The sequence below is a fragment of the Contarinia nasturtii genome, unplaced genomic scaffold, assembly GCF_009176525.2.
Source record: "Contarinia nasturtii isolate CC-2019 unplaced genomic scaffold, AAFC_CNas_1.1 Cnas_scaffold_928, whole genome shotgun sequence".
Lineage (NCBI taxonomy): Eukaryota > Metazoa > Arthropoda > Insecta > Diptera > Cecidomyiidae > Contarinia > Contarinia nasturtii.
In genome coordinates, this window is record NW_022198275.1 from 2,669,461 (window position 1) to 2,696,610 (window position 27,150).

The 27,150-nt window shown below is 33.6% G+C and overlaps 1 protein-coding gene across 1 annotated transcript; it reads right to left on the reverse strand.

The window, feature by feature from the left end:
• Window positions 1-846: 846 nt before the first annotated feature.
• Window positions 847-26,984, reverse strand: LOC116342968. Its single transcript, XM_031770813.1, is given in 8 exon segments — window positions 847-3,468; window positions 3,470-4,742; window positions 4,819-4,976; window positions 5,047-5,471; window positions 5,556-5,756; window positions 5,880-8,617; window positions 25,066-25,119; window positions 26,791-26,984. Coding segments are annotated over 6 exon segments (5,805 nt in total). The 5' UTR covers window positions 8,500-8,617; window positions 25,066-25,119; window positions 26,791-26,984; the 3' UTR covers window positions 847-2,340.
• Window positions 26,985-27,150: the final 166 nt, after the last annotated feature.

Genomic DNA, 27,150 nt, shown 5'->3' on the forward strand with positions numbered 1-27,150 from the left:
AAATTCTTTATGTTTGAAGTCAAAATAGTGAATTTTTCGTTAAGAACAATAAAAATATGATTTAAAAAACAGATGCAAACCATTTTTTTTTGCATGCAAGTATTAATTTTACGAATGATTTTCCAATATCGAGGCATTACATTAACGAAACTTTTTCTCATGAAATTTATTTGGAAATTATTTTTTTCTGACTATACTCCAATGCAGCTTGACCTAAAATGCAGAGTTTTAATACAAAAGGACATGAGTTAAGATGCTCAAATGAGTTAACCTCGTATTTTGTGCAAGTTTCCTTTCCAATAAACTAAACCGTTGAGCCAAAAGTTAAAAACATAGCTTTGTTGCAAGTCTTTGTAAATGATTTTTACCTGAAAACCCAATAAAGAATGGAATGAAAACTACGCTTGAGTGGTTGTAAATTATTTCAGCAAAGTAAGTTTATTTAATAATAAACTGCATATTGCAGTAGAAATTAGAGGATAAGTGTAATGATAATAATTTATGAACAGAACTGACTAAATATAAACTCAAACTACATTATTATTTTCACTTGTGGATTCAAGTGTTGTTGTTCTTTTTGCCTGTTTTTTTTTGTATAATTTCTTGAATATCAATAGTAAGTTTCTATTCAAACATAATCCCATAAAATTAATGTGTAAAGAGCGTTGTGTTACAACCAAATTTAGCTCAATATAAATGTTTCGATTCCAACCGATAGTTTGCGATGTAAGCGCATGCATTATTGCTTCTTTTTTTTCACAAATATTTCGTGTTCTGTCACAAAGAACTGTTTTCGTCCGAAGAAAGAAAAATCTCACCTTCGACAATCAATAACATTTGTTAAAATTGAATTTTCAATGCTCGTTTCGTTTATTTCAAAACGACATAAATGTCGTGATATAAATATACAAGTTTTGTCTTATAAATAATGTTTTGAAAAGTGGATTTTTATAAAAATACCTGTTCTATGCATCTAATAGTGAATTTGTATAAGATTCATATATTTTTGTTTGTTATTGAATGCTTTCCTTTACTTATTGTTACAAATTGAACTCCATTCATTAAAATGCTGTGATTCGTAGGCAATCGATAGCCGTTTTTTTATCTCTTTTGATTTGCCGAATTTTAATAAACATTCTAATTTCCATTGAAATTCGGCCAATTCATTCAAAATCTATTTTCAAATTTTAATGATCATAAGTCTCACAAAATGTTTCAATGTTTCAGGCATGAAAGGCACTCGCTTTAAGTCGCTTAATCTATGAACATTTTTGAACAATTTTTGTTTTTTTTTTGTTTTTATTTTAAGGAATAGCGCGACAAAAACAAGTGAAGTGAACGCACGGCGTATGAAATGAAAATGTGATAATGAAGTTATTAACTTAAGTCTTCTTCTATTGCCTTGGCGGTGTATGCGTATATTTATGTGATTTCGAACACTGCGGCAAATTCAGTGCAAACATATTCTACATTTTATTAAATATATTAATTTAGAAGGAAATTATGAATGGTAAAATGTTTGGGCTGATGTTTTTGTTTGTTTGTTTTTATTCTTTGAAATGAATATGTTGAGCTGGGGTAAAGTTTTTTTTTAATATTATAGAATACTTAGATAATCTATATCTAGAAGAAAAAACCTAAGATAATTGTTTGCTTCATTCGCAATTTCATTTCGATAACAATTTTATTCAAATGGTGAAAGAGTTTCACTTACAAATAAGTTGAGTTTGTTTTGATTATTTCAAAAAAATAATATTTTTTTTTGCTTAGTTTGTAAATTTTGATGATTTTTTTTTGTTTTGTGAATTTTGTATTTTGATATAGATATAAATATTTTTGAATGAACATGTGAAAAATATACCTAATTTTTTTTTATATCATCAAATGTAACATTTTTAAATTTTACTTGCGAACTTAATTGGTTTGTGTAAAAATGGGTAGAGTGTGTGTATATGTGTTTGTGGAATTGTTTAATGCCTAATAGTCAAGTGTCGCTTATATTTTAAGTATAAAATCCTTAACGGCTAGTGCCAATAATTTATGTACAAAAATAAATGTTCCACTTGATTATATGTATATTTTTTTCACTTCTCGTTTTGTACAATTCACGAAGAAGAATCCGAAAAAAATACGTTTTGTTATCGGGCATTATGCTTTGGAAACCATCACAATCGTCTTGGATATAATTATGATTTCGTGTACACTTATTTAGGCACTAAAATTCCAATTGTATACGTAGTAAGTTGTAGGTTTTTTTTACTTTTGCTTTTCATTTAATTTTTGTGTATAAAATTCGAGAGACCGTAATTATGCAAAATGCATTAGAATACTCGTGTTATTTTATAATTCATCAACTCCTTTGGAGAGTTGCTTTTGCTGCGGTATGACGGTTAATGATTTCGGAATTTTGGATAGGATTGATGATGCAGAATTATCGATGGGTGTGATGCTGTTGCTTTTATTAAGTTGTTCGGCCCATGCGAACATGTGTCCTGGCGTCGTTGTAACTTGATTTGTTGTACGGAACAGAGCTTCAAGCGATGAAACATTCGATTGACTTAGCGAGCTATTTGAATTTCCGGTTGAAACGTTGGTGATTGTGATTGGTGGCGGTTGATTTGGAATCAATTGAATTGGCGGCGGAGTTGATGCTTGCGCCATACCTAGAAGAGCCGATATTGATGGTGTCGATGTGATCGAAACAACATTCGATTGTGACAATGCATTTGGCAGGGAAATGGGCATTTTCGCATGTGAATTTGATGCGACAACGGTGGCTGTTACATTTGGTGGTAAATGTTGCGACGCAACTGATGCTTTTGGATGAATTGCATTCGATTTCAATAGCGATGATTTGTTCTTGATTGGAAGTCGGAATCTCAATAGTGAATCCGATGAATTCTCGTTGGACTTATTATTGATTGGAAACAATGAGTTTTGTTCAAGTATTTTATTTGGAACTTGAACTTTGTTTGTAATTTGACCATTATTTGAGTTGTTTGTTTGCTTTGGCAATTTATCTACATCAATCACCGTTTTTTTATTGGCACTTGTGGCCGTTGTCTTTTGAGATGCAGATGAAGTAGTCTGTGTTGCAGTGGTGCCACTCTTATTTTTCAGTAGCTCCGTTTGATCTTTGAGCAAGCGTTCGCGTCGCAAAATACACAATCGATTATAGTCGTGAATGGAAATCATATATGGTTTTCCTTGCGATTGAACTTGAACCAAATAAGGTAGCTTTCGACCATCAGCCGTTTGATACAATTGACCATCGCTGCTGTTTTTATTTTCCGGTGTGATTGCCATCAATGTTGGTCGCCAATTTTTGCTTTCGCGACGTTCAATATCGCTTAATACCTCCGGTAAGTGAATCACACTTCCTTTGCCAGTCGATGTATTGTGTTTATTGCTATTTGGCGATTTATTTAAACTTGTACTGTTGCCAGTCGATGTATTGTTGTTCGATGTTTGTTTTTTTGGGCGGTGAACTAGTGTGACCTACAACATTCGTGCCCGACATGGTCGACGGTACCATATTCTGCAATATCTGTTTGGTGTGCTGCGGTAGTAGCAATGAGTTTTGATGTTGCTGTTGAATTTGTTGGGCGAGTGTTAATTGCATTTGAAGTGCATACGATGGAGGTGGAACGGCGGATGCATGCTGTTTCTCAGATGGTGTTGTAATGCAAATCAATTCTGGTGGCAAACCGGGATTTTTGTTCTTTGGTGTGTTTGTATTCGTTGTTGAATTGTTGCCTTTCGATTCGGTTTTTTCGCCATTTATCGGTTCAGTTGTCACTGTGTAACTTCTTGTTTTTGGCACCGATGTTGCATTCGATTTTAGCAAACTGTTCGATGTATTATCACTTGTGTTTGACTTTGGACTGGCAGTTATGCTCAAAGCCGGCTGTTTTGATGGGGCGTTCACTTTAGAAATGGTCACCGCTTTATTGGCGGTTGTCACTGATTTTGCATTCGCCAGATCGACGGCAATCGATGTGTTTTGTGGCAGAATCTGTGTAATGCTAATTGGACGTGATGGAATATTGTCATAAGCTTGAAGACGATGCTGAACCGATTCAACATAATTTAGTGCATTTGGATTTGTATTTTGTGTTAGCAATAAATCACCATTTCGGAAATATTTTTCCAATAAAAGCAAATGACGCAAAAAGCTCGATTGATTTCCGTATGGTTTTTGCAGTTCTTCCCATAATTTTCGAGTTGGTTCATCATATTGAACGGTCGATGTGACTTTTGTCCAGCCGTCTGGCGTTCGCCAACTATTTGCAAATGGTAAATTCACATGCAAACCCATTTCTTCTTCGCCCGGGAATAGTTCACGCATCGATATGTTTGGATTTGTTCGCAAATTCGATATGTCTTCGTTGCTTGAACGTAACTGCTGTTGGCGTAATTCTTCTTGCAATTTTTGTTGTTGCAATAGTTCTTGTTGCTTCAATTTAAGTTGCTCTTGTTGAACACGCTTTTCGACACGTTGTTGTTCCTCCAATAATTGTTGCTGTGAAAGTTGTTTGCTCTTTTGACGCGTTCGCGTATTTAATGCTGAATCTTGATTTGAGTCCATTGATACATCATTTGATCGTGATAATTTGGATGAATCCGAATGATCATTCAATGATTTTCGATTTCGTTTTGATCGTTTTGAAGACGGCTCATGATTTGCACTATCTTCCGAATCTTCTTCAACCATATCAACCTTTCCTTGATGCTCGAAGAATCTATTTTATTTGAAATAAACAAGAGTTTTCCATGAGCTTGATGATTAAAATGAGATTTTTTTTTAAATTTATTTACCGTTTTCTATATTCCCGTGCAAATTCCACTTTCTTTGCTTCCTGTGGTCGCATCAACGCATTCACATAGTATCGGCAAAGTTTGCATGCAACTGATGTGGTTCCAACTGTCAGTTGAATTCCTTCGTTCGCGACGAGTGATTCAACTTTGTTTGCATCCTGCAAAATCGAAAACAAAAGATTTCAATATTCATCTTCAGAAAAACCTGGGGTAAAAATCATTATTTACCTGTGAGAGGAAATAGCAATGGTTACGCTTGAGACGACGATTACATAGAATGCAAACCATGAGATGATTAATTTCTTCATAGTGTTTATCACATATTGGCAAAAATGCTATTGAATTTGTGTTGTCAAAGTTGAATTGAATATGTTTACTGAGTGTTTTGCGAACTTTCAATGCCCATTTGCGACACACTGAATACGATGCCTGATCTCTACAATCGTGAACTTGACAGAATGTTATTTCTCGATTGCTTTGGAACAATAGACCATCAGAGTCTTTTTCTTGGGCATCGTGACCCGTTGCGGTTGTGTCATTGGTTTTCGTTGGCTCTGAGAGACGTTTCTTATATGATGGACAATTTGCACGACGATCGACATGTCGGAAACAAGCATCGCACAAGCAACTGTCTACCGTCAATTTCTCCTCATCTAAACATTTGGAAAAAATATATTTTTAGTTCAATTTACATAGATTTATCAAAAAAGAAACAAAAAAAAATCTGTACAACTTACATTCCAATATTTTCTTTTGTCGTTCGGCCGATTTGATTTGAGCAATGTGACAAGGTGTGTCGAATAATCCAAATTTGCCACCACAATAGAAACATTGATCCTCGCAAATTTTCTCTGGATGATATCGGAATGATGATGCTTTTTCGGGGATGACCAAAAGTTTCTCGTGTTCTTTAGCTGCAGCTTCGTCAGCTTCTTGATCTGTTCCACGGGAAATGAAGAATAATAACAACAAAAAAAAAACAATTGATTAGAATCTATATCGAAAAGAAAAGTCTCGTTTTTTTTAGAGAGAGATTGAGAAAAAAGTGTTTTGTTTCTCACCAATGCCATCAATGTCTTGTTGTTGAATGGTGTAATAGGTATCCTCTTCGGAATTGGCGTTTGAGTGTGAGTCACTTTTGTCAGAACCATTTTTAGATTTACTCTTGTGCAGAGTCAATTTAATCGCTTGATTGCCTTTTTTCTTGTCATTATTGCCGCGATGCAATTTAATTACCGTTTTCAATGTTCCCGTGTATTCGGAATTTTTCTTACCTTTGTTCTTCTCTTTCAATTTTTCGCGTTGTTTTTGCTTCTCAATCGTTGCCTCTTCCGCCGCTTGATGTGTTAAAAGGCCAAGATTTTTCAAATGGTTTTCTTTTTGATTTCGTTCTTCCGGGGATTCATCATCAAGACTACTTGATCGACTGTCTTTGCTGCTTAAATTACTTCGTACGGCAGCCGGTTTAATCAAACTATCTTTTTTCATATCACTAACAACTTCAATCACTTTGGTCTCAATGCTATTCGATCGAACAGGTTCATCGCTTTTTACTTTAATTTTATTTGTATTCTTTTCATCGACAATCATTTTTGTCGCATCACCAATCGATTCTGTTTCTTTATTTTCCACTATTTTGGGCTCTTCAATGGTTAGTCCGTTTTCAGTACTTTCTGTGCTATTACTTCGTTCCTTTTCCTTGAGTTTTTGACTTTCCAGTACTTTTTCCAATTTTTCCGGATTTGTACGCACTCCATTCGATATTTTGAATAAAACAACTTCACCAACATCTTCATCCATATTTTTAACAATTTCTTTCTTTTCCTTCTTTGACGTGAGCTCGATTTCACCGTTCAACACTAAAAGATTTTCATTGAGAATTGTTGCGCTATTACGCCGACTATTATCGGCTGGCTTAACAAAACAGTCTACACTATCCTTTATATCTTTCACATCTTTCACATCATCACATTTAGCACCATCAGTTTTGTCATCACCATCCTCCTCTTCATCTTCTTCATCGATTTCCATGCTTTCGGTTGATGTATCAACTTCATGGACTTCATTTGGTTCTGTAATGTCTATTGTTTTCTCTGATTTTACACAGTCTTCTTTGAGTGTTTCGGTGTTTTCCTCCACAACCACCACCATTTTCTCCGTCTCCTCCCCCTTTTTATCATCATCGCCGGCGTCTTTATTTCCGGCTTTGATTTTCTCTTGAATTTGCACAATTTCACCTAATTTTGGATCTTTTTCAATGCCCAAATTATTTTCCAAGAATTCAGCACGACCATAAAATTGCTTAACACTAATTTCCGAAACACCTTCGCTCTCTAAAACAGGACTCACTGATTTGATCTTATCATCGGTCACATTTTCTTTGTCCGTTTGTTCTCTCAGTTCGGGCGATAGTTTTTCATCGGCATTTGACTCACTAACCACTGTATCAATTTGCAATGGAGTTTCGGTCGATGATTCGATTGCTTCTTTTTTGATCTCTTTTGTCGAAACGGTGTCCTCTTCATCTTCGTCTTTTTCACTAGCCGTTTTGCTTGGTGTTTCGCTACGAGACCGTGTATTCATCACTCTTGGTGCGTTCAATTGACGTTTTCGTAATGAAAATCGGGATGGTCGTTTACCGTCATTTGACTGATCACCGTCCGCCTTAACAGCCTGCGAACTATCACTATCACCACCAATTCCGCTGTCGTTTACACTGCGTGTACACGTTTCAGACCCTTCATTTTCCGGTGCTTTATTTTCCGCCGATTCATCTTTTTCAGCGATTTCTTCTTTAACAACCGTTTTTCCCTCACTTGTTTCGGATGATTGTGTGAGCAAATCTTCCACTGAACCTTTTGTTTCATGAAAACTGGATGCATCTGTCATATCTGAGCATTTTGAAACTGAATCGGATCGACGCCGTGACATTTTCATCAATTCTGAATCGGATGCACTGTCACTTTTCTCGACTTTTCCACCTTTTGTCGCTGTTTGTTTTTCGATCAATTGTTTAATGGGTTTGTTAACGGCGACCGTAATTTTTTCGGGTTTCTTCAATATTGCCCGGCCAAATGGAGTCTTTCTCAATTGCTTCAGTTTCTTTATACGACTAGACAATTTGCGTGTCGGTTTCTCAATTTTACCAGTGCTATTTCGTCGTTTATTCAAAACACTTGGTGTTAATTCAGGTTTTGTGTCTGGTACGCATGCACTTCGTCGAGAGCGTTTAGTTCTTGATGGTGATATTTTACCATCGTCCGTTGTATTCGGACTGATCGATTCATTGTTTTGTGTTGCTGGTTTTTCGCCGGCATTTTCTTCTTTGGCAGCGGCTATGCGACGCTTTCGTGTTGTCGGCGGTGATGACTCTTTCTCTTTGTCATTTTGTTCAATCGTTTCTTTTGCCTCAACCTTGTCGCTGATGTTATTTGGCGTTGTTATTTCCTCATTTGCCGTACTCATTTCGTATTCTTTGTTTGTCTCTTTCACAGCCTCTTCTTCTTCTTCAATTTTTTCACTTTTTATTTGAATGGATTCATCGGCTTTGCCCTGTTGCAATTGCTTATTGCGTATGCTGCGCGTATTACGCGTGGCTGGTGTTGTGGGGGTTGTTGGCACACTTTCCGTTCCAGATGGTGTTGGAGACTCTGTGTTCTGGCGACTTTTACGAGTGGCCATTGTATTATTTTGATTACTTTGTTTCGATCCTATGGTGAAGCCTTGTTTACGATTTCATTCGAATCGCCACCAGTTGTGAACACTATTCTTCGTCCACGTCGCATTCGAAATCGAATATCTGTAAAAAAAATTAGAAAGAGAAAAATTATTTAAATTACATGGCGCAAAAATTATGTTTTTAAAATATTGAGTTCAATCTGGCGAGCAAGAGAAACCATTTTATGGTTGTTGAATAAATCTTGTTGTTTCATATTTTTTTCTTTAATGTTTACATAAGCAAGAATGACAGAAGAAAGCGAAAGAATCGAAAAGTAACACACATACATTTGAACAAAACATGATTATGCCAAAACAACGAAATCGATTCACAAATCTCAATCAAATAAGCTGTGTGTCTCTTTTCGAATGACGTCGTCACAACAACCAAAATCTTAATCCGATTTCATCATCGAGTTTACTTTTAAGTGTCGAACGACACCACGCAATTTGGACGAATCTGTTGGAATTTGTGATAAACAAAAGTCAAAAGACAAGACTATATTTCGATTTCGGTTTGGGGTTTGTTTACAATTCGCTTGATTTTTGCTGTGTTTTCGTTTGGTGAAATGTTTAAACTTCAACGCAAACAGGCTGCCGAGCAGGTAATTACAAATGCAGAGTGTGCGGGTAAGTGAGTGTATGTGAAAAAGAGAAAAAAATCTCTTCGAAAGCGTTGCTTAGTAAATAAACACAAATATAGAAAATGCTATTCCACACATCACTCTACAGACAAGGCATACATATCGAGTATGTGAGTGGCTGGCATTGAGAGCAAACGGTATCGAGCGAATAGCAAAAAAGAAAGACAGCTTAAGTGGAACGCATTAAAAACGAACGAAATAACCATAGTCGAGATAAAGGAATCAAAATTTCCTTCGTTCATTTAACCGCTGTGTAAACGAACCGATAAGCCAAAAACTATTATGCTCGACCAAAATAAAAAAATGTACGCTCTTTTATGTTTTCAACAATTGAAATTTTAAAAAAATATATTACACTGATTTTTTTAAATTTTACTAGAAATTGAACCGAAATAATGTTGAATTTTCCAAATAAATTTCTGACGTAAATGTGGGGTTCCATTTGGCGTGTAGTATGTATATTTTTTTTATCTGAATCATTTAATAAGACAAAGCAGACGTTAGATAAAACGAAGATTAATCACAAGGCTTGGCCGAGCAAATAGATAAAATACGGCTAAATAAATAGAAAATTTGCAAATATTGTTGGGGCAAAAGAAGTGGCTTCACTGGAATGTGTTCGTAAAATGCAAAACACGTTGAGTGTATACGCAAGCTGTTGTGCTTTGCTTTGAAGTTAATTTTTATTGTTTTAATGGACAACCATCGGCATGAAGATTTTCGCTTTCCATATTCTATGCGTAACGCTCATAAGCACACACATACACACATCAAATGATTTAGCGTGGAATCGTATTCGTGTTGCATTCAGTGAATGGCAGAGAAAAATGAGATCGCAACGAACACGATTTGATTGGCATTTTAAATGAAATGGGAAAAAAGAGAGACGAAGCAGAAAGAAAACCAAATTTAATGAAATTGATTTCAATGAATAATTAACGCGGTAGCTATGCAAAACGAAATATTTTAATGGAGCAGAGTAGGGAAAAAAGTGGGTGGTTAACATGTACGTTGTACGAAAAATGCAACATTCCATAAAATGTCAGTGTATCCATCGAAAATGACATGCAAATACTAGAGCATGAGTATGCGCGTGTTGACCGGGTCAGCTGTCCATTCGTTTTCAATTAATAAAAAAAACCACTGTCACTTTTGATTGAAACATAAACAGCTCGGCAATTTTCGATCTCGTCAAAGAAGCTTCCCCTTTTCTCTCGTTCTAATATTGGTGATCTTGTCATGCGACAATATAACATACAAAAATTGGAGTGAACGCATCTTTGCCGTGTCGTTGATGTCGATTCACCGAAAAAAATATATAGCAAGTTCAACTCTAATACACACAAACACGCACCAATGCTTTTTGATTTCATCCATTGTCAACGAATTTGCTGAGAATAACAATGACGATGAAAACGACAACGCGATTTACCGAATACGACGACGATACATACAATGCATCTATTGAACGTGAACATTTTATCCATGTTATGCTTAATGTGCACTACATGCATACAATATGCATTTTCGATCGCTGTGTGGCAAAGCGTAGCAGCAGCACCACCACCACCATCATCATCAGCAACATACACACAAAATACTATGTTCGCACACACGACAAAACAGTTTAGAATAGGTCCTGTGAGCGAAAGAGGAAAGCCAACCAAACACCATTATGTATTATCCCATTGCCAGCCACTAATTATGTGCACGGCAATATAACGTCAAATGAACACACAATACCACACACTATCATTTTAATAATAACAACAATAAAATAAGTATAGAAATGGCCTGATTCGGAAATATCGATGGGACACTGACGGAAATCTTACTAACAATTGAATTTAGTTGCTGTCACTGCAAATTCATTACAAAAACAAAAATTCCAACGTGAATAAAATAAATGCAATGAAAATCAGTTTTATGCGAAAAGAAAATGGAACGGAAAAAACCCCGAACACAAATCGAATCGCGAAAGAGATGAGAAGAGCAATATCAGCAGCAGCAAAAAAAAAACTACCATCAAAAACTGAACACTCGGAATCGAAAAGCAACTGAAGAACCAAAACCGAAGCAACAACGCGAAAGCAAACTACTACAACAACAACAACAAACAGCAGCAGCAGCAGCAGCAGCAGCAACGAAAACAACGAAAGAAGAAATGTGAAAAAGTCAGGAAAGAGATTCATACGAAATATATGTATAATAGTATACTACAGTGTAAAGAGAGTGAGAGAATATGAATACACGAACCTGAAAACTGAGCGAACTGACGGCGAAGCACACAGAAAATTATTTGAATTTAAAAAAAAAACAATTGTGTCGTCGTGAGATGTGTATACCTTTTCGCTTCGGATACCGTAATCGTACTGACTGTGCTGCATTCATCATCTATATCCGTTGACGAATACACATTTAACAAAAACCCGAATGACGCACACATCGATACACGCATGCATGAGCGTCGATTGCCGAACACACACCGAACGCACCCATACGCATGCAAATGGTCTTATGTACTCATTCAATACAATCATACGATGAACGATGTTTGGTGTGTATTAAATTGAAAAAGTAACATACAAATGCAATCATGTCTCTATTTTGTTATGTATCATAATGATGGCTAACGCTTACATGTGTCGTGCTATTGTTGAATGTGAGCAATCGAGAGTGCTGCCAACCAACCGAACCGACCGTACAATTAAACGAAAATATGTGTGTAATGAGAGAAAAGTAGCGAAAACAAGGAAAACACCACAAACTATTCACAATTTAGAATAACTAGTCGAACAGAGACAACGATGAACGCGTTCAAACGGTGGTGGTAGTCTCAATGGTAACTGCATAAAAAAGCACTACCAATTTGGTAGTTGCTTTTGCTAGATATAGACAACACACAAACACATTACAGCGTAACGTAAGCTACGTTTAATGTATTATGCACCAAATGAGAGACAGAGAGAAACGAAAAGAAAAAATAAATTTATAAGAATGCGTTGCTGATGGCTGCTGGTGTTTGCTTTTTGTTCTACATTTACTGCTTTTTCGTAAGAAATTCAAAGATCACTACGTTATCATTCGATTGCTCAACTGTATTTAAAACTGATCGTATATGCTAAAAATGTCCTGCATGCTGATATTGATCATTGAACCTTGAAATTTATGATTATTTAATGTTTGATATTAGTTGGACATTTAAGTCATTCAAAAATTGAATTAATATTTTTATTCGATGAAAATAATTTTTTTTCTTCATAAATTTGCAAATTGTTAAGTCAATCATAAATTTTCTCTGGAAAAAAAAATTCAAGGAAAATTTTATTTTTTTCCCGTTTTTATTTTGGTAGATTTTTGAAGAGCTTAAGGATATAAAAAAAGTTCCTTATCCAAAAATGTAATAAAACGAAATTATCGCAAATTTTCTCAACAATCGTATGACGTCGCATATTATTTACGTATTTGGATCCATTGAAACAGAGAGACAATACGAAGGCGAATCAAATCAAAACAAAATGTCGGACGGAACTCGTCATTTGGTTGCTCTACATCTTTTTTTTTATGTGGTAAATCACAATTTCAAGTGAATGAACAAAGATGGATGCCAAAGCACATCCGATTGTCGCAATTGAAACGAACGAATACCATTGTAAAACGACCAACAAAAGCAGACACATTAACATGCGCATATCTACCCATATAAAAAGGTGGGTACATAAGCACACAACCATATTCATACCAAACGAAAACATATATTGAAGAGATGATTAAACAAATACCGATGAATACGACGCTCAACAAAATACACAGTCATCATAATATGCCACATACATTTCCACGAATCCGACAACAAACCATTTGAAGTAACATACGACATTGGTGTTTGTGTGAGTGTGTGTTCGTTGTTTTTGTTTATGTGTTAGTGTAAAAGAGCTCGGAGAATCGAAAAATCGACGTCTACTACCATCATCGGATTCAATGTATGCGTTGCAAATTTTTCAACACACATACCCACACTTGAAATACCACTCAATGAAATAAATTGAAAGCAAATGAAAAAAAGTTTTTTTTTTCTCTCTGTTCTTCTGTCGGGTCATGTAAATTGCAAAACTCGAGAAAATGGGAAATAGCAAACGATCTTAACCATTGCTTCGGTTGTTGAAATGCATTACAAAATGGTTATTTGTCTGAATTGCTTTTAATCGTTTGTTGCATTATCGTCTTGGATCACACATTCAACTGTGTGCGCACAATATCTGACCACTGCCGATCCTTTTGGAGTAGATAGATCAGAAAGAAGAATTTATGGCTTATTTATTTGACGTCATGTTATTATAGAAATGAATGTGTTAAACTTTGATTTTGCCTATAGAACATATGGATTATATATAGAAGTTGGTTTGCGTGTTTGATGTGTATGTAAAACTTGCGCTTAATATGTTCACTTGAAAAACTTGAACAAACTGAAGCCGTAAGTTTCACATAAACGACGCAACAGAATGTATTACATGTTGGCTCATTGTGCATATCAAATGGAATTTTTATTCCAAAGCTTTAAATGCGCAGCGTGATCGTATTGCGCGTTTGGCATTTTTTTATACTCATTGTTGCTTTCTATCGAGAACGTTGTTTTTGTTGTTGGTACTGCGTCTGCTGCTGTTGCTGCTGTTGTTGTTGACTTCTATCGAATCGGCTTGATTCGTAGTTTGTCGTTGAATTTAAACATTTGCTTGGGTATTGGATTTTTTTTTTCAACATGTGTGTTGGTCGAGATTTTAATTTTTTTTTTGTCGCCTATGTAGTACATATGTGATTTTTGTACATAGATTTTTATATTGAAAGCGATCAGAATCTACAGCTATGTTCTTGGATTTTAGGTCGCTCAAAGCCTTTTCTAATGAACATTCACAATGTTATTTGCGTTTTCTCAAGCGGCTCCCCATTGAAAGTTTCATAATCAACGAGGACACAATTTAAAGTGGCTTTTTGTGTTCGATCTTTTTTCGTTTAAGTTTGAATAAACGCTTTTCCATCGTTTGGAATTGTTAATTTTCATTCGCCCGGAGAAAAAATTTCGAAACTATTTCAACAAAGTATTTTCCATGTTCATATTTTCTTTTATCCATTCTTAATGGGGATTGAGAATAAATGTCTTGAATTGAATGTATATAATTTTATAATTAAGTTGTAAAGTTTTGACTTCAATTCGATAAAAAATTATTCTACTAGAAAAGATAGCTTGTACATAAATAAGTATGGCCCAAGGCTAAGGCTGTTGATCATTTCAGGTAATCGCACGGCTGCATTAAAAATAACTGAAACTTGCAGACGATTATTTACAATCGCTATAAAAATTTCCATACATCATACAATTGCCTACACATAAAAGCAAAATGTTCCCCGAAATAGAAGACAGACGATCCAAGCGTAAGCGAATGATGATAAAGGAAGACGATCGTAACGATAGCACAAAAGCAACGACGGCGACGATGGCAACGACGACACATTTATATTATTATCTGAAGAAAGGAAAAGAGCGCACAGAATTGAAATTCATCACCCGAATAAAGATAAATATGCAATGAAAAATGTTCGTCAATATGTGTGTGAAGTTGCATGTGTGCACAATGTGGCGACTACTGATTGTTATATACTTTAAAAAATTGTTGTATTTTCAAGAATTGAGTATATAATATACAAAATGCAATATTCAAAGCGATCGTGAGCTATCGTTAATAATTTAAGCGTTTTTCATGCATAGATCCATTTGAAATTCCTTGGGTTTTTCATTCTCGCTTTATACAAAATGAAAATGGCTTTTTATTTCTATTTGGCACCGGATTAAATTTTTACATTATATACTTTGATTTCGACGACGCATGATTAGATGAATGGATTCGGTCGCTTCTCGAAAAGTTTTCTGTATATAATTTTTGTGTAGACGTGGGCTGATTTTGTGTGGCTGATACAGACAAAACAAAATGTTGAAACGAACTAAATTAAAGCGTGATACATGTATTTTTTTTATTATATATCAAATGGAGATGTTTATTCATATTGGTATGTATTTTCTCTCTTTCACTCTCTTTCCGTGCACACCACAATGGATGAGATGTGAAATAGTAGACAATACAACATATTTTGTGTCTTCTGTGTACATTGTACGTTCTGTAGAAATATTGGTGTTGTTCGGCAATCGGTTTCCACACTTGGTTGTTCCGTTTCGTATGAATTCGCTCCCTTTCTTTTTCGGTTAGTACGAAATGAGAAGAAAAAAAACTTTTCTTTTCGCCATTGCTTGGCTTGCTTTTGATTCGCATTGACAATGAGTGTCTTAGATAAATGTATGTAAAATGAGCATGGCTTATGTTCTATTGGTAACCGAATGTTGATCGAGAAACATAGTTTTTATTTTATGAAGATTTTGAAATAAAAGTTAACATGCAAAAATGAACATAGAAAATACAATAAAAAAGATACCCGTTTAGACAGTGTTTGTTTTATACGATGTATTCCTGGCTGTTTTATTCACACAAATACACTTGCATAATTTATGTACACACCATGTATGCGTCTATTACTTGGGCACGACAGTCGTTCGGTCGTATGTTTGCACACACACAGGCGCACACAACTACATATACTCATGTACACTCTGCATCAGCAGCAGCAGCAGCAGAAGCAGCAGCAACAGTCAAACGTACTATGTGTGCTATGTACAACTTCAATAACTGTTGCCGTTGTTGTTCATGTTCTCTTTCTTTTCTTTATGTAGCAAACGCGGCTGTTGCACCGATATTTATATATATATTTATATATAAAAGACATTCAGTACATTTTATTTTATTTTTCAAAAACTTCATTCGATGAATTCCATGTTAATTTCAAACATAAGCATCAATATTTCCCTGATCTGGTCACAATTCCTTTTTTGCAGTATTTTGCTCTCATGGTTTCACCAAAGTTCAAAGCAAAATTCGAATCCGAAAGCAATGTACGGGCGTATTTTTTTTTATATACATCAAGTGATTTTCATTTCACAACATGGCCATACAAAAAAAATTATCTTCTTCTTTATTCACTTTTTCGCACACTTTTTTCAATAAATCTCTCTTTTTCTACATGCTCGCATGTGTTTCTCTCATTCTCATGTACGTTCAGACACGTCATTATTGTGTATCCAAAATATTATACAGCGAAAAATAAACAATGTTTTTTTTTTATTATTTCAAGTCAATAAATGATATGCACATTTAAAGCAAATGGCAACGATAACAAAATCCCGACCATAATTGCGATCATTCAATAGTATGATGATGATGAATTGTTAATCAAAATGTTCAGCTCTTTGGCATTTTACTCCTCTCCAGTGGCGTTAAAAATTATTTGCATTTCCGATACCATTAATAAATTATTTTTCAATTATGTGTCGCTCAAACTGCTCTCATGCATTTTCAATTAAACTAATTTGCAAAGCCTTGATATAAACTTTTATGGTTTACACATAAATAAACTCACTCACACTTTCGCGATTGCATAAAACGAAACAAAGTTTCGATTCCAATTTTGCGTCAATAAATTATGCTGAATATTTGAACATCGAAACAAACATTGACGCTTGCATGTATCTCATCGCAAAATTGTACATAAAGTGTCGACGTTTCGTTTCGAATGGGGTTCGTGTGCCGAAAAAGCATAGGTTCCCCCTAGTTAAACTCAATGTAATGATGCGTTTCCTTCCATGTGCAGTATCTATTTCGACTTTATATAGAAATTGTTGTCTGTGTACAGTTTGATAAATGTTGCGTAATATTTTTTTTTGGCAACCAAAAGTATATAGAATACAAGACGGGGTGCTTATGTTCTTTGATTCGATTTTGTTGTCATGTATTTTGAATGCAACAACGCACGACCGTAAAATTGGGGCTAAATACATAACTTGTGCGACAACATTTTCGATAGATTCGAATGCATTGTTACATAAATGGAGAGTGTGTTCGTTTTATTTTGTAGCAGCACCACTCACACAATGGCGCAGCTAAAATGAAAATAAATGGGAAAAATGGTAAAATGATTAGGGTTGCTTGGGCTGGCTGCATGTTTGATGTATTCATGCACATTATTTTGTCTTTGTCCGTGTATGCACACATAGAGAATGGTAGATTTAGGGATGTTATGCCACGTTGTGACTACTTAGAGTGTCGCATATCAAACTTTTACTCTCTTCTATCCTCATGCATTGTGCACTGTGCACATTTGAAGCACACATTTGTGCATGGATTTATTTGATTTATCACGAATCGTTCTCTTAATATTGTGATTTTATAGACTCTCATTTTTATAATTCAGCTTTAGTTAAGCAAAACCGAATGTATCACGAACTCAACGTATCTTTGCAGCCCTTTGTTCGAATATAGAATTGCATCTCAATATAATTGATAATTTTTTCCTCAAGTTTCATAACAGGTCATTTACAATGGATATATTTGCAATTTGCTTGGAAAGATTGGCAAAATGATATGTCTTAAGTAAGCTTCCATTTAAATTAGTGAATATAAATTCAAGAATATGTATGACGTGATCATAAAATTCTAGACCCCATTTGGTTTTACATTTGCAAATAAATATGTGGTTATACATAAAACCAAACTACCAAAATATTCGAATGGGAGATGACTCATAAGATGACGCAGAATATACAAATGAATATACGAATCGAAGTTTTTAGTTCATTGAACAGCTTCCATAGGAAGAAATAGTTTTTGGTTTATCGAAATAGAAAACGAAGCATAATGAAGCATTTAAACATCTGGAAATTATGTCATTCGAATTCCCCAATCGCACAAAAAGGAAGTGTGTTTTAAGATAAGAACTGATGCAAAGAAATAACGAGCACTAGTGTAATCTATGTTAAAATATGAAGAAAACTTGATTTGACAAAGAAATGTTTGAATATCGAGCAGTCGATGATAAAATATAAATGGTGGATTCTCATGTGTGCGAAATAGAATTCCTCATTAAATGTAACACGTCCTTTGACTTGTTAATTTATGTAAATTTACGTAATTTGTTTTATGTCTACTTCCATCATACATTTTTTTTTTAATTTCAAAATTAACGGTTGATCCTTTTGACTCATTATTTAAATATTCAATCTCGTTTTTAATAAAATTGTGTTGAAAATATCGTACGTTGCTTAGTATGAGTTGTGTTTTATTGGAATAAATGTACTGAATTTAATCAGTGTTAATTGTGTTTACCCTCAAGAGAATCATAAAAGTAGACATGAAAACTTTCCGCGAAAATATTTTGAACTCACATTTTCGCAATTGGTTTTAATGAATATTCGTTGGAAATATCTGAAAAATAAATAAGGATACCTCCAGCATTTGAATTGCAAATAAATGGTGTGGCATTTTCGTCCGTGAGACCCTATAAAATTTTGTATTGTGTACGGAATTATTGTGTATAATATGCAATTTGCAAATATATAACTCACACCATGACAACCGCACTTGTATTTCATCCCACGCATTCGTCGATGCTCTATGGAAAGCTATGTGAACGATTGGTTTCTGCGTCATAGGGTAAGCTGCTAAACATAAAACTCAAAGCATTGCTATGGCTTATAAATCCATTTAAATGTGGCGTAATTTTACTTCCTTTTCCACGAGAAAATGAAAAGTCGCGAAAATAAAAAAAAATAAACATTTTTTTTCTCTCTATCGAATTTGTGTGGAAAGTGTCATGTGGCGACAAGTCACTTGTATATTAAGATTGGTAGTTTGCCGACAACAGCCAAGATCTAATATTAATTCTGTGTATGTCTGAGTTATGTAAAAGTCAATTTGTATGACGTGGCTACAAAATGAAAGTTTTCTTCGCCATGAAACGTACGAAAAGTATATATTTTTGAGCACGACTTTTAATTCGGTATGCATATACGTGTGTACGTATTTTGGATGACGGGCAATGGTAACTCTTATTTAGGTCTTCAACACTTGCTCGCAAATGCATGTATATAATGTTGCCGCTTTATGTGTATGTACGCGCTTGTATGAGCGTCAATTCGACGTGGTTTTGTGTAAATGAATTGAACTGAACGACAATAGTGGAGAAAAATGGCACCCATTCCATATGCCACCACATGTTAGAAGTCCAATTTCTTCACATAGTACACTTCCGTTGGAAAATCTAGAGCACACGATTGAATTTTTAATGAAAGCTTTCAATCGCACCGGTTCTTAGTATTTTTTCATAAGAAAAACGAACACATGCATTGATTTCAAATTGATACTATTCCATTTGGGATTTAATCAACTTAACTCGGATTTGATAAAAGAAGACGATCGCGGATTATGAAAAGGGAAACCCCTTTAAAGTTTTAAGGCGAAATTAGAATGTTTTCTGATGGTTTAATGAATTATAGGTTGGAGCTGCCCAATTAAGAACCTAATTATATTTGTATTCTCTGTTTAACTTATTTTTGGCCATTGTGATGGTTTGAGCTTTTTATATACACTTCAATTGACCTCTAATGGTCTGATAGATACTAAATTCATGTGCTTTTTATTGATTTCAAGCTATAAATTTGGAACACAAACAAGATTTTCGTCTATAGCATTAGTGTAATGTTTCAATTTTCCACACTTTTTTTATCGCTTATTGGCACTTTGGTGACACACAACTAGGTCAAACTATACTGGCAAATAAGACAATATTTATTTTGTTTGTTTGATGTTATGTCGTCGTTTACGAAACTTTTTTATGTGACTCGTTCCAAAGGAGAATTTAAATTTAAACAAATTTGTACATACTTATAAATTGTATTGTGAACACATTGACTATTTGTTACAGACAATCCTTTCAGTTACTAGATTTTAACAAGTAATAGAGAGAATGAAAAGAGAAAAATTGAATTAGACGTCATCATTTTTTCAAAGTTCCCTTTTTAAGTAGAATACGTTTTATCGATGAAAATGGATTGCAGTTCTGAGAACGAATTATGTCAATGTGTTTGAGCGTTTTTTCATATTTTCTTTCAAATATTTATTAACTTGTGACATTTTCACAGTTCATGTTATAGGAAATTTCGTTATAGCGAACGACGATTTAAATTATTTTGTTGGAGTGCTCATTATTCTATTTATAGTTGAAAATGGCATGAATAAGTTGGATTCATTTATGGGTCATCAAAGCATTGAATCATTAAATTCTAATACAATTTCACTTTAAAAAAGTTTTTTGAACAATATAATATTTATCGTTTGAAAATGAATGTTTTTGAGTTCAAAGCTCAATTTTGAAGATTTGTTGTTGTATCGTGAATTTCTTTGATTCATAATTGGAAATAATATATTGGTCAATACAACAGTAGTAGTAAATTGATTTCTGCACGACGGAGAAAGGTATAATAATATTCATTTCTGGTTTTTACTTTTTGTTCTAAATTGAAGTTTATTCAATTATTTTTTCACCAAAAAACGATAAATTCAATCAATTTACAAAGTCCATAGGAGATTTTATTGTTAATGATATTTTACGTTAATTCGGTTCAAACGTTGCATTTTGCCTTTTGGTGTACGAAGAAATATTCAACTGTTTACTAGTAATTGCCTATTCTTTGTTGCAAAAACAAACATATGTAAATGAATAATTATAGTTTTAAGAAATAACTAATCGGAGATTAATCAATAGTTAGATTCTATTTATCAGCAAAAAAACGTCACAAGTATTCGAAATCATTTGAACAGTTGACTTAAAGTGATTAGATTTCATATAAACATGAATATCTCACCAGACATTCCCTTTTTTGTTTGCAAGTTAAGATAATAAACATGTCTATGACATTGCATTTGTGTAACATCATAAATGACGTCTAGAGAAACTTCTTTGTATAAGCTAATAATGTAATGCATTAACTACCAATATGACAAAAGCAAATTTTAATTGTTTAGGTAAAAGAAAGTGAGTTCTAATCAATAAAAACCTTTTAATGTTGTCCTTTCTCCTTTCTGATTTTGATGGAGCGGGGAAAGATATTTAGTAAGAAATGGGGGATTAATTTCCTCAAAAACTCCTAGCAAAATGAGAAAATTTCTATCCATTATAATTATGTAAAGGGGTAACGCAAAAATTTGATATCTCAGGGGGGGTAATCCCTCCTCCCCCAGTCTGCCCAGCTATGAATTTTGAAATGATCTATCTTTCATAATGGGGTAGTTTTGAATCAAAGAGTTGCCAATTTTGGATTTCGAACAAAAAATGATATCAATTGATTTTGAGAAGCACAGTTCAAATCGAATATATCTTATATCAAGCGATTTATTTGATCTGAACTGTCCTAGGAACTATTCTTCTCTGATCAATGATTTGTGAAGTATTTTGTTGATTTGGACCAAATCAAATCATACGATGAAGAATCCAAGAAATATGTTGAAAATGATAAATTTTGCTCAAAAACTATGCCTATGATTTAATTTTAGATTTTTTCAAATTAAATTACAAAAATCGAAAAAATTGATTTGAGCCAATTTTATTTTATTTATTTTTATTTGAATGCATCATCTCAAATCATGATTTTTAGAATAATTTGTTTATTTCATTTTCAACAATCCACAAAATAGGGACATATACACGGTTTATCAATATTTTCTACCTACTGCAATAGCAACCAGGCTCATTCGGTACGCAAATAAAATGAATTCCTCGTTTTGTTTGATTATCTAAACGCAGGTTTATTTATTTAGCATAAATAAGTGAAAAAAGATCTCAAAGATCTGCCAAACGTGAGCAATTATAACTGACAAAACTATGTACTGAAAACAAAAAGATATTATCTCAATTTTAATGAGTAGCATAAAAACCAACTTTTATATTTCATTCTAAAGTTCCGTTAAAAACTGTAACAGTCGAATCAAAATGAGAGAAAATAAAAATGATCGCGAAAACAAATGCTCGAAAGTACAAACATATTGAATGCTACTGAAAACAAAATTTGCTGACGACAACAAGTATTTTCCATTATGCACACAAACCCGGCGAATTAGAAAAAAAACACAATAAAATTGACACGAGCAAGAATTGAACTGTATACAGAATATGTTATGAAAGAAAAAGAGTTTTTTTTTTTTTAAATGAACATCGGATGGTAAGCTATCAGCTTACTCATGAAATCGCCTTTAAGCCACATATTTTTCAGCAGCTGTCGATTACGTTCACATGCATGATATTCGTTCGAAATGGCTCAGCTTTCGATCTATCGATTTAATCTTATACATTTTTTTCTCATAAAAAAAAGTTTAAATCGTTTGCTTTTGATTTGAGCTATGTAGTTCTGAGATTAACGAAAATACATAATGTAAAGTGAATGTGTGTATAATCAACATTAGTTTCGTATGATTTTCACATAACCGCACCTTGTGTGTGTATTACTTTTTGACAAACTTCCAAGCAAATTCTGATGCAGCAATTTCAAAAGAAATAATTTTGAAACGATTTCCAGTGTTTGTTTTTCGTTTTCAGAGAAAAAGCAAATGTTTCAAAATCAGAATGTTTCTCTGTTGTGCTGCAGAATGGTAATGCAGAAAAATACTTGGCATGCGAATATTGTTTTAGAGCGAATGGATTTGTCATGAAGACTTGCGTGATTTGTTTTTTCTTTTCTATGTCGTGTCGCTTTTGTTTGTGCGTGTATGCTGTGCAGAAAATGCGGGATCTATATATGTGTCTTATATTCGTAAATCGTTCTTCTCGTCGAGCATGAACAAACGAATATAACAACATAAACAACACCAACACACGATCGGCGAATCAACATGGAACGGAAATAAAAAGTCGGGTAAGAGATGAAATTCTTCTTCATTTTTCGTTTTCGTCTCCGACATTTTTTTTTTTCTTCTCTCTCTCTCTCTCTCTCTCTCTCATTCCGATATTTGTCGCTGCTGTCATCTTTGTTTGTGATTTTTCGCCACACACTGCCGCCACAGTCGCATTCACATACATTAACTCTTTGTTTGACTGAGCATGTATTTGTATGAAATTCATCACGAAGAATTGGACATTTGGAATATTTCCTATCACCTGATATTATTATGCGAACTCTTTATTTGTTTTCTTAATAAATGTTATGTCTCCCATGAATAAATATTGTTTACATTGGTTTGCATATTAAAAAGAATAAGCCCGATTGGCAATTACAAGCTTCGACCATTTAGATCAAATAGATGAAATAATCCAACATAATGGGATCTTTATTGACTATTAACAATACAGATAGGTGTTGAAAAAAACTTGACTAAAGATCATAACATAATCATATTTTTTTATAAAAAATACTCATAAGAGTAGAAAAATTTGCGGCTCTCATCAATGTTTTCATTTCTCTGGAGAATCGAGTAGAAAGAACTAAATATTAATATTGTATTCGAAGGAAGCAATGACAGAGATAAATACATTGATAAACATACATTTAAAGTCATTGCAAGATACAACAATATTGATATATTGACGAAAAAATGAAGCGAAATATATTTTTTGTCAAGTAAATATAGATCATAATATATTCTGGATTACAAAAGAATAATTTATAGCAACAAATCATCCTAATAAGGATGCATAAAATTCCAGTTTTGGCGGTGAATAAAATATTATTATTATTATTATTATTATAAAATGTTTTATGTGTATGAATTGGGAAAAAAGGAATAGTAGCTACGGCGAGTCGCTCATACAAAATGTCCAAAAGATTGGTGTGCTGAAAAGCGAATATTTATTGATCCTATCCAATATGTTATGTTGGTATGCAAAGTATTTAATTCAAACGATTAGTTTTGATATAATAAAATCATCGCAATGCAGCCCTTTTTGTTTGATATCAACTTCATTAAATGGATTGATGGTTTATTTTCTTAATTTAAAACAAAATTGAAATAGAATCAACACCAATTTCATTCTACGATAACTTACCTGAATTCATCTAAAGTCTCATTAAGATGATTAATTTAAACTTAAAATGTTCAACAAAACTGCAGCCCTTATACCGAGTGAAAAATTACTGTTCAAAAAGTATTACTTGCGAACAATGGCTAATAAAGAAAAATCATTGACCTCCTTTTTGACAGACTTCGGTCAGAATATTTAAGAGCTTTGAATTGACTTATTCGAGATGACAATCTCGTTATTTCTCTCCGTATTTAACAAACTACACGGCGTGTAATTGCTGTCTCTGATCCATCCGTATGACATTTATGATGAAACTTTAAACAATGTAATGCAGACCAATTTCCATAAATTTAATAAAACGACCCATATTTAAAATAATTTTGATATTTTCATTCCAACATTGATTGTAAATTTGTGTGAATTTGAAGAGTACGACTATTTGAATAAGTGTGATAGAATGTCACAAAAACGAGGGGGAAACCCTAATTTTTTCTTATATTTCTAGTAAAACGCCATATGACATGTACATTTGACATCTTTCTAATATGTTATAGTTTTTCTAGTATCGAGTTCGTGGGTAACCCCAAGCACAAAAAACTGTCTTTAACCAATCTATGTTATAAAATTAAAATAGGTCAAATTAGTCCTTTTTTTGTTTTATAACAACCATTTTTTCGAATTTACTAAATGAATTTCATTCATTGTTCAAAACTGAGTTTGAAATTTTGTTGCCAATAGTATTAGGGATGAAAGAAAAGAATGTAGTTTTACAAGCTATATTGACCTTGTTTGATTACAATGGTTTTGAGCATCAATTTCTTTTAATTTGTTGTAATATTCATCTAATTTTGCTTAAACTATGCACATCTACATTATCAAGACTTCATTTGAAGTGAAATAAAATCTTTTCTTAAAATAGTAATTCCAATTGTATACTCACTTTTGAAATTTGGGATTCCGGTCAACTTGTAAGTAGGACTAATCAGAGCTCAATCTAGACAAAAAAATCACAAATGATATTCAAAAACATATATTTAGTAATTTTATGCTGAAAATTTAAATAATTCTGAAGAAATTTAACAAGACCAATTTTGGTAAATACCGAGTATTAGGAATAATCAAATAAATGTATATAATAACATTGAGTGTCCTATTTCATGAATTAGTGCCCCAAAAAAGTTAAAATTGATATCGATTCAAACAGAGTCGTTAAAGAAACGCAAGAAATGGTAACAACATCGAATTAGTCCTGTATACGTTCATTCATTTCGTTTATAACAATAAGAAGACAAGGGCTTGAAGCAAAAAAAAAAGACATCTGCATCTGTGCGAAGCATTGCGTTAACACAGTAGCATATTGACAACAGAATCATGCATTTCTGAATTCATATGGTGCAATGTGTGTTGGTGAGCTCGAGAATGTGTTTTCAATGGAGCAATAATCGATGCAGTTGTAAATGATACAAAGATCCAATTTCCACAGCATGCAGAAATAAAATGGAATTATAAGCAAAATGGAAAATCATCGACAACAGAATAGCACACAAATACACATATGTTGTTAAACGATGCTCACAGGATCATATAATGCTATTCACACGGGATCTCTATGTGAGAGATTTATACGGCACCAATACAACGAACCCTATTTCATCGTATTTTGTTTTTATTTCGGATCAAAAGTGTGCGCACACATGAAAATATTTACGTATACAAAGCCAAAAACGCATCAGCCGAACCGAAGCAACAGTATCCGTGTTCATATACGCATGGAACGCGCGTTTCGATTACCTAACGATGATTTCTGTTGTGGCAGTCAGTCAACACCATCGCATTTTATACACCATTATCCTCCATGTTAATGCGTTCCTTGTTGAGCACGTTTGTTTTGCATTTCAAGCATATCGTGAACCATCAATTTCAAGGCTATAGCGGTAATAAAATTGCATTACTTTGTATTTTATGACCACTTGAAAAATGTGCTATTTGGTTTTTGTTGCGCTTTTTTTTATCCAAGGACAGAATAAGGATGCTCGAAACATGACATTTCGAGTTAATTAGGATTGATGTGAAATCAAGATCTAATTAAAAACGTAACAATAGGGATCTTAATGTTGTCATGCAAATTGTCCTTGTCATTAACTTACTACTCAAAATTTGTTGGTTTTGTATATGGATACTATAGCAATAAACAAAACATAAATTGGGCAATGGATATACGTCAAATCGAAATCGATAACCAATCGAGTTTTGTATGTGACGAAAATAACATTTCTAGCCTTTCACAAATTCCGATCACATGAGCCAATTTTGTTTTTATAAAGTATCGAGAGAAACCGAAATAATGCCACAACAACAAACAATATCATGGAATATCATTTATGTTAAATTGTCTTTAGAAATATAACTGAATGTTTTCTTGACCCTTAACATTTGACCTATCATTGATGTTGCGATGAAGACATTACCAACATAAGAAAAATGTTCACTTCGATTCAGTCGACATATGCAAAAGTTTTCAATTTCTGCATGACTTTAAAGTTGAATGGGCTAATTTAATCGCAGCAATATTCCACAGTTCACAAAGTGGAATGAAAGTTGTACCGAATACAAAACGAAGAAGAAAAACAAAACGAAAAATGTTGAGAAAAAAAATATGTCTTACCAAGAAAACTGGCACGTTCGACACGTCAAAAAGTGCTTGAGCTCTTCGAACATTCACCACAAAAAGCACATACACACTCTTTACAAGTTAAGCAATATCAACTAGAAACATTTACTTGTCTTTCTAAAGAGCTTGTATGATACAAGTTGTATCTCCAATTCGGATGTTATATTATGAATTCCATGTCCTTATTCAACAAAATTCAATTTTTGTTTGCAAAATAATGCACTTCTTTTTTTAAAAAAAATCCCTTTTTCCCCAAAACCAATGCAACAATAATGAATTTCAGCCGCATCAATATTTGCAGCAAAAAAAAAAAATAGCCAACACTTAAAAAATGTTAGTGAAATGTCAATCTAG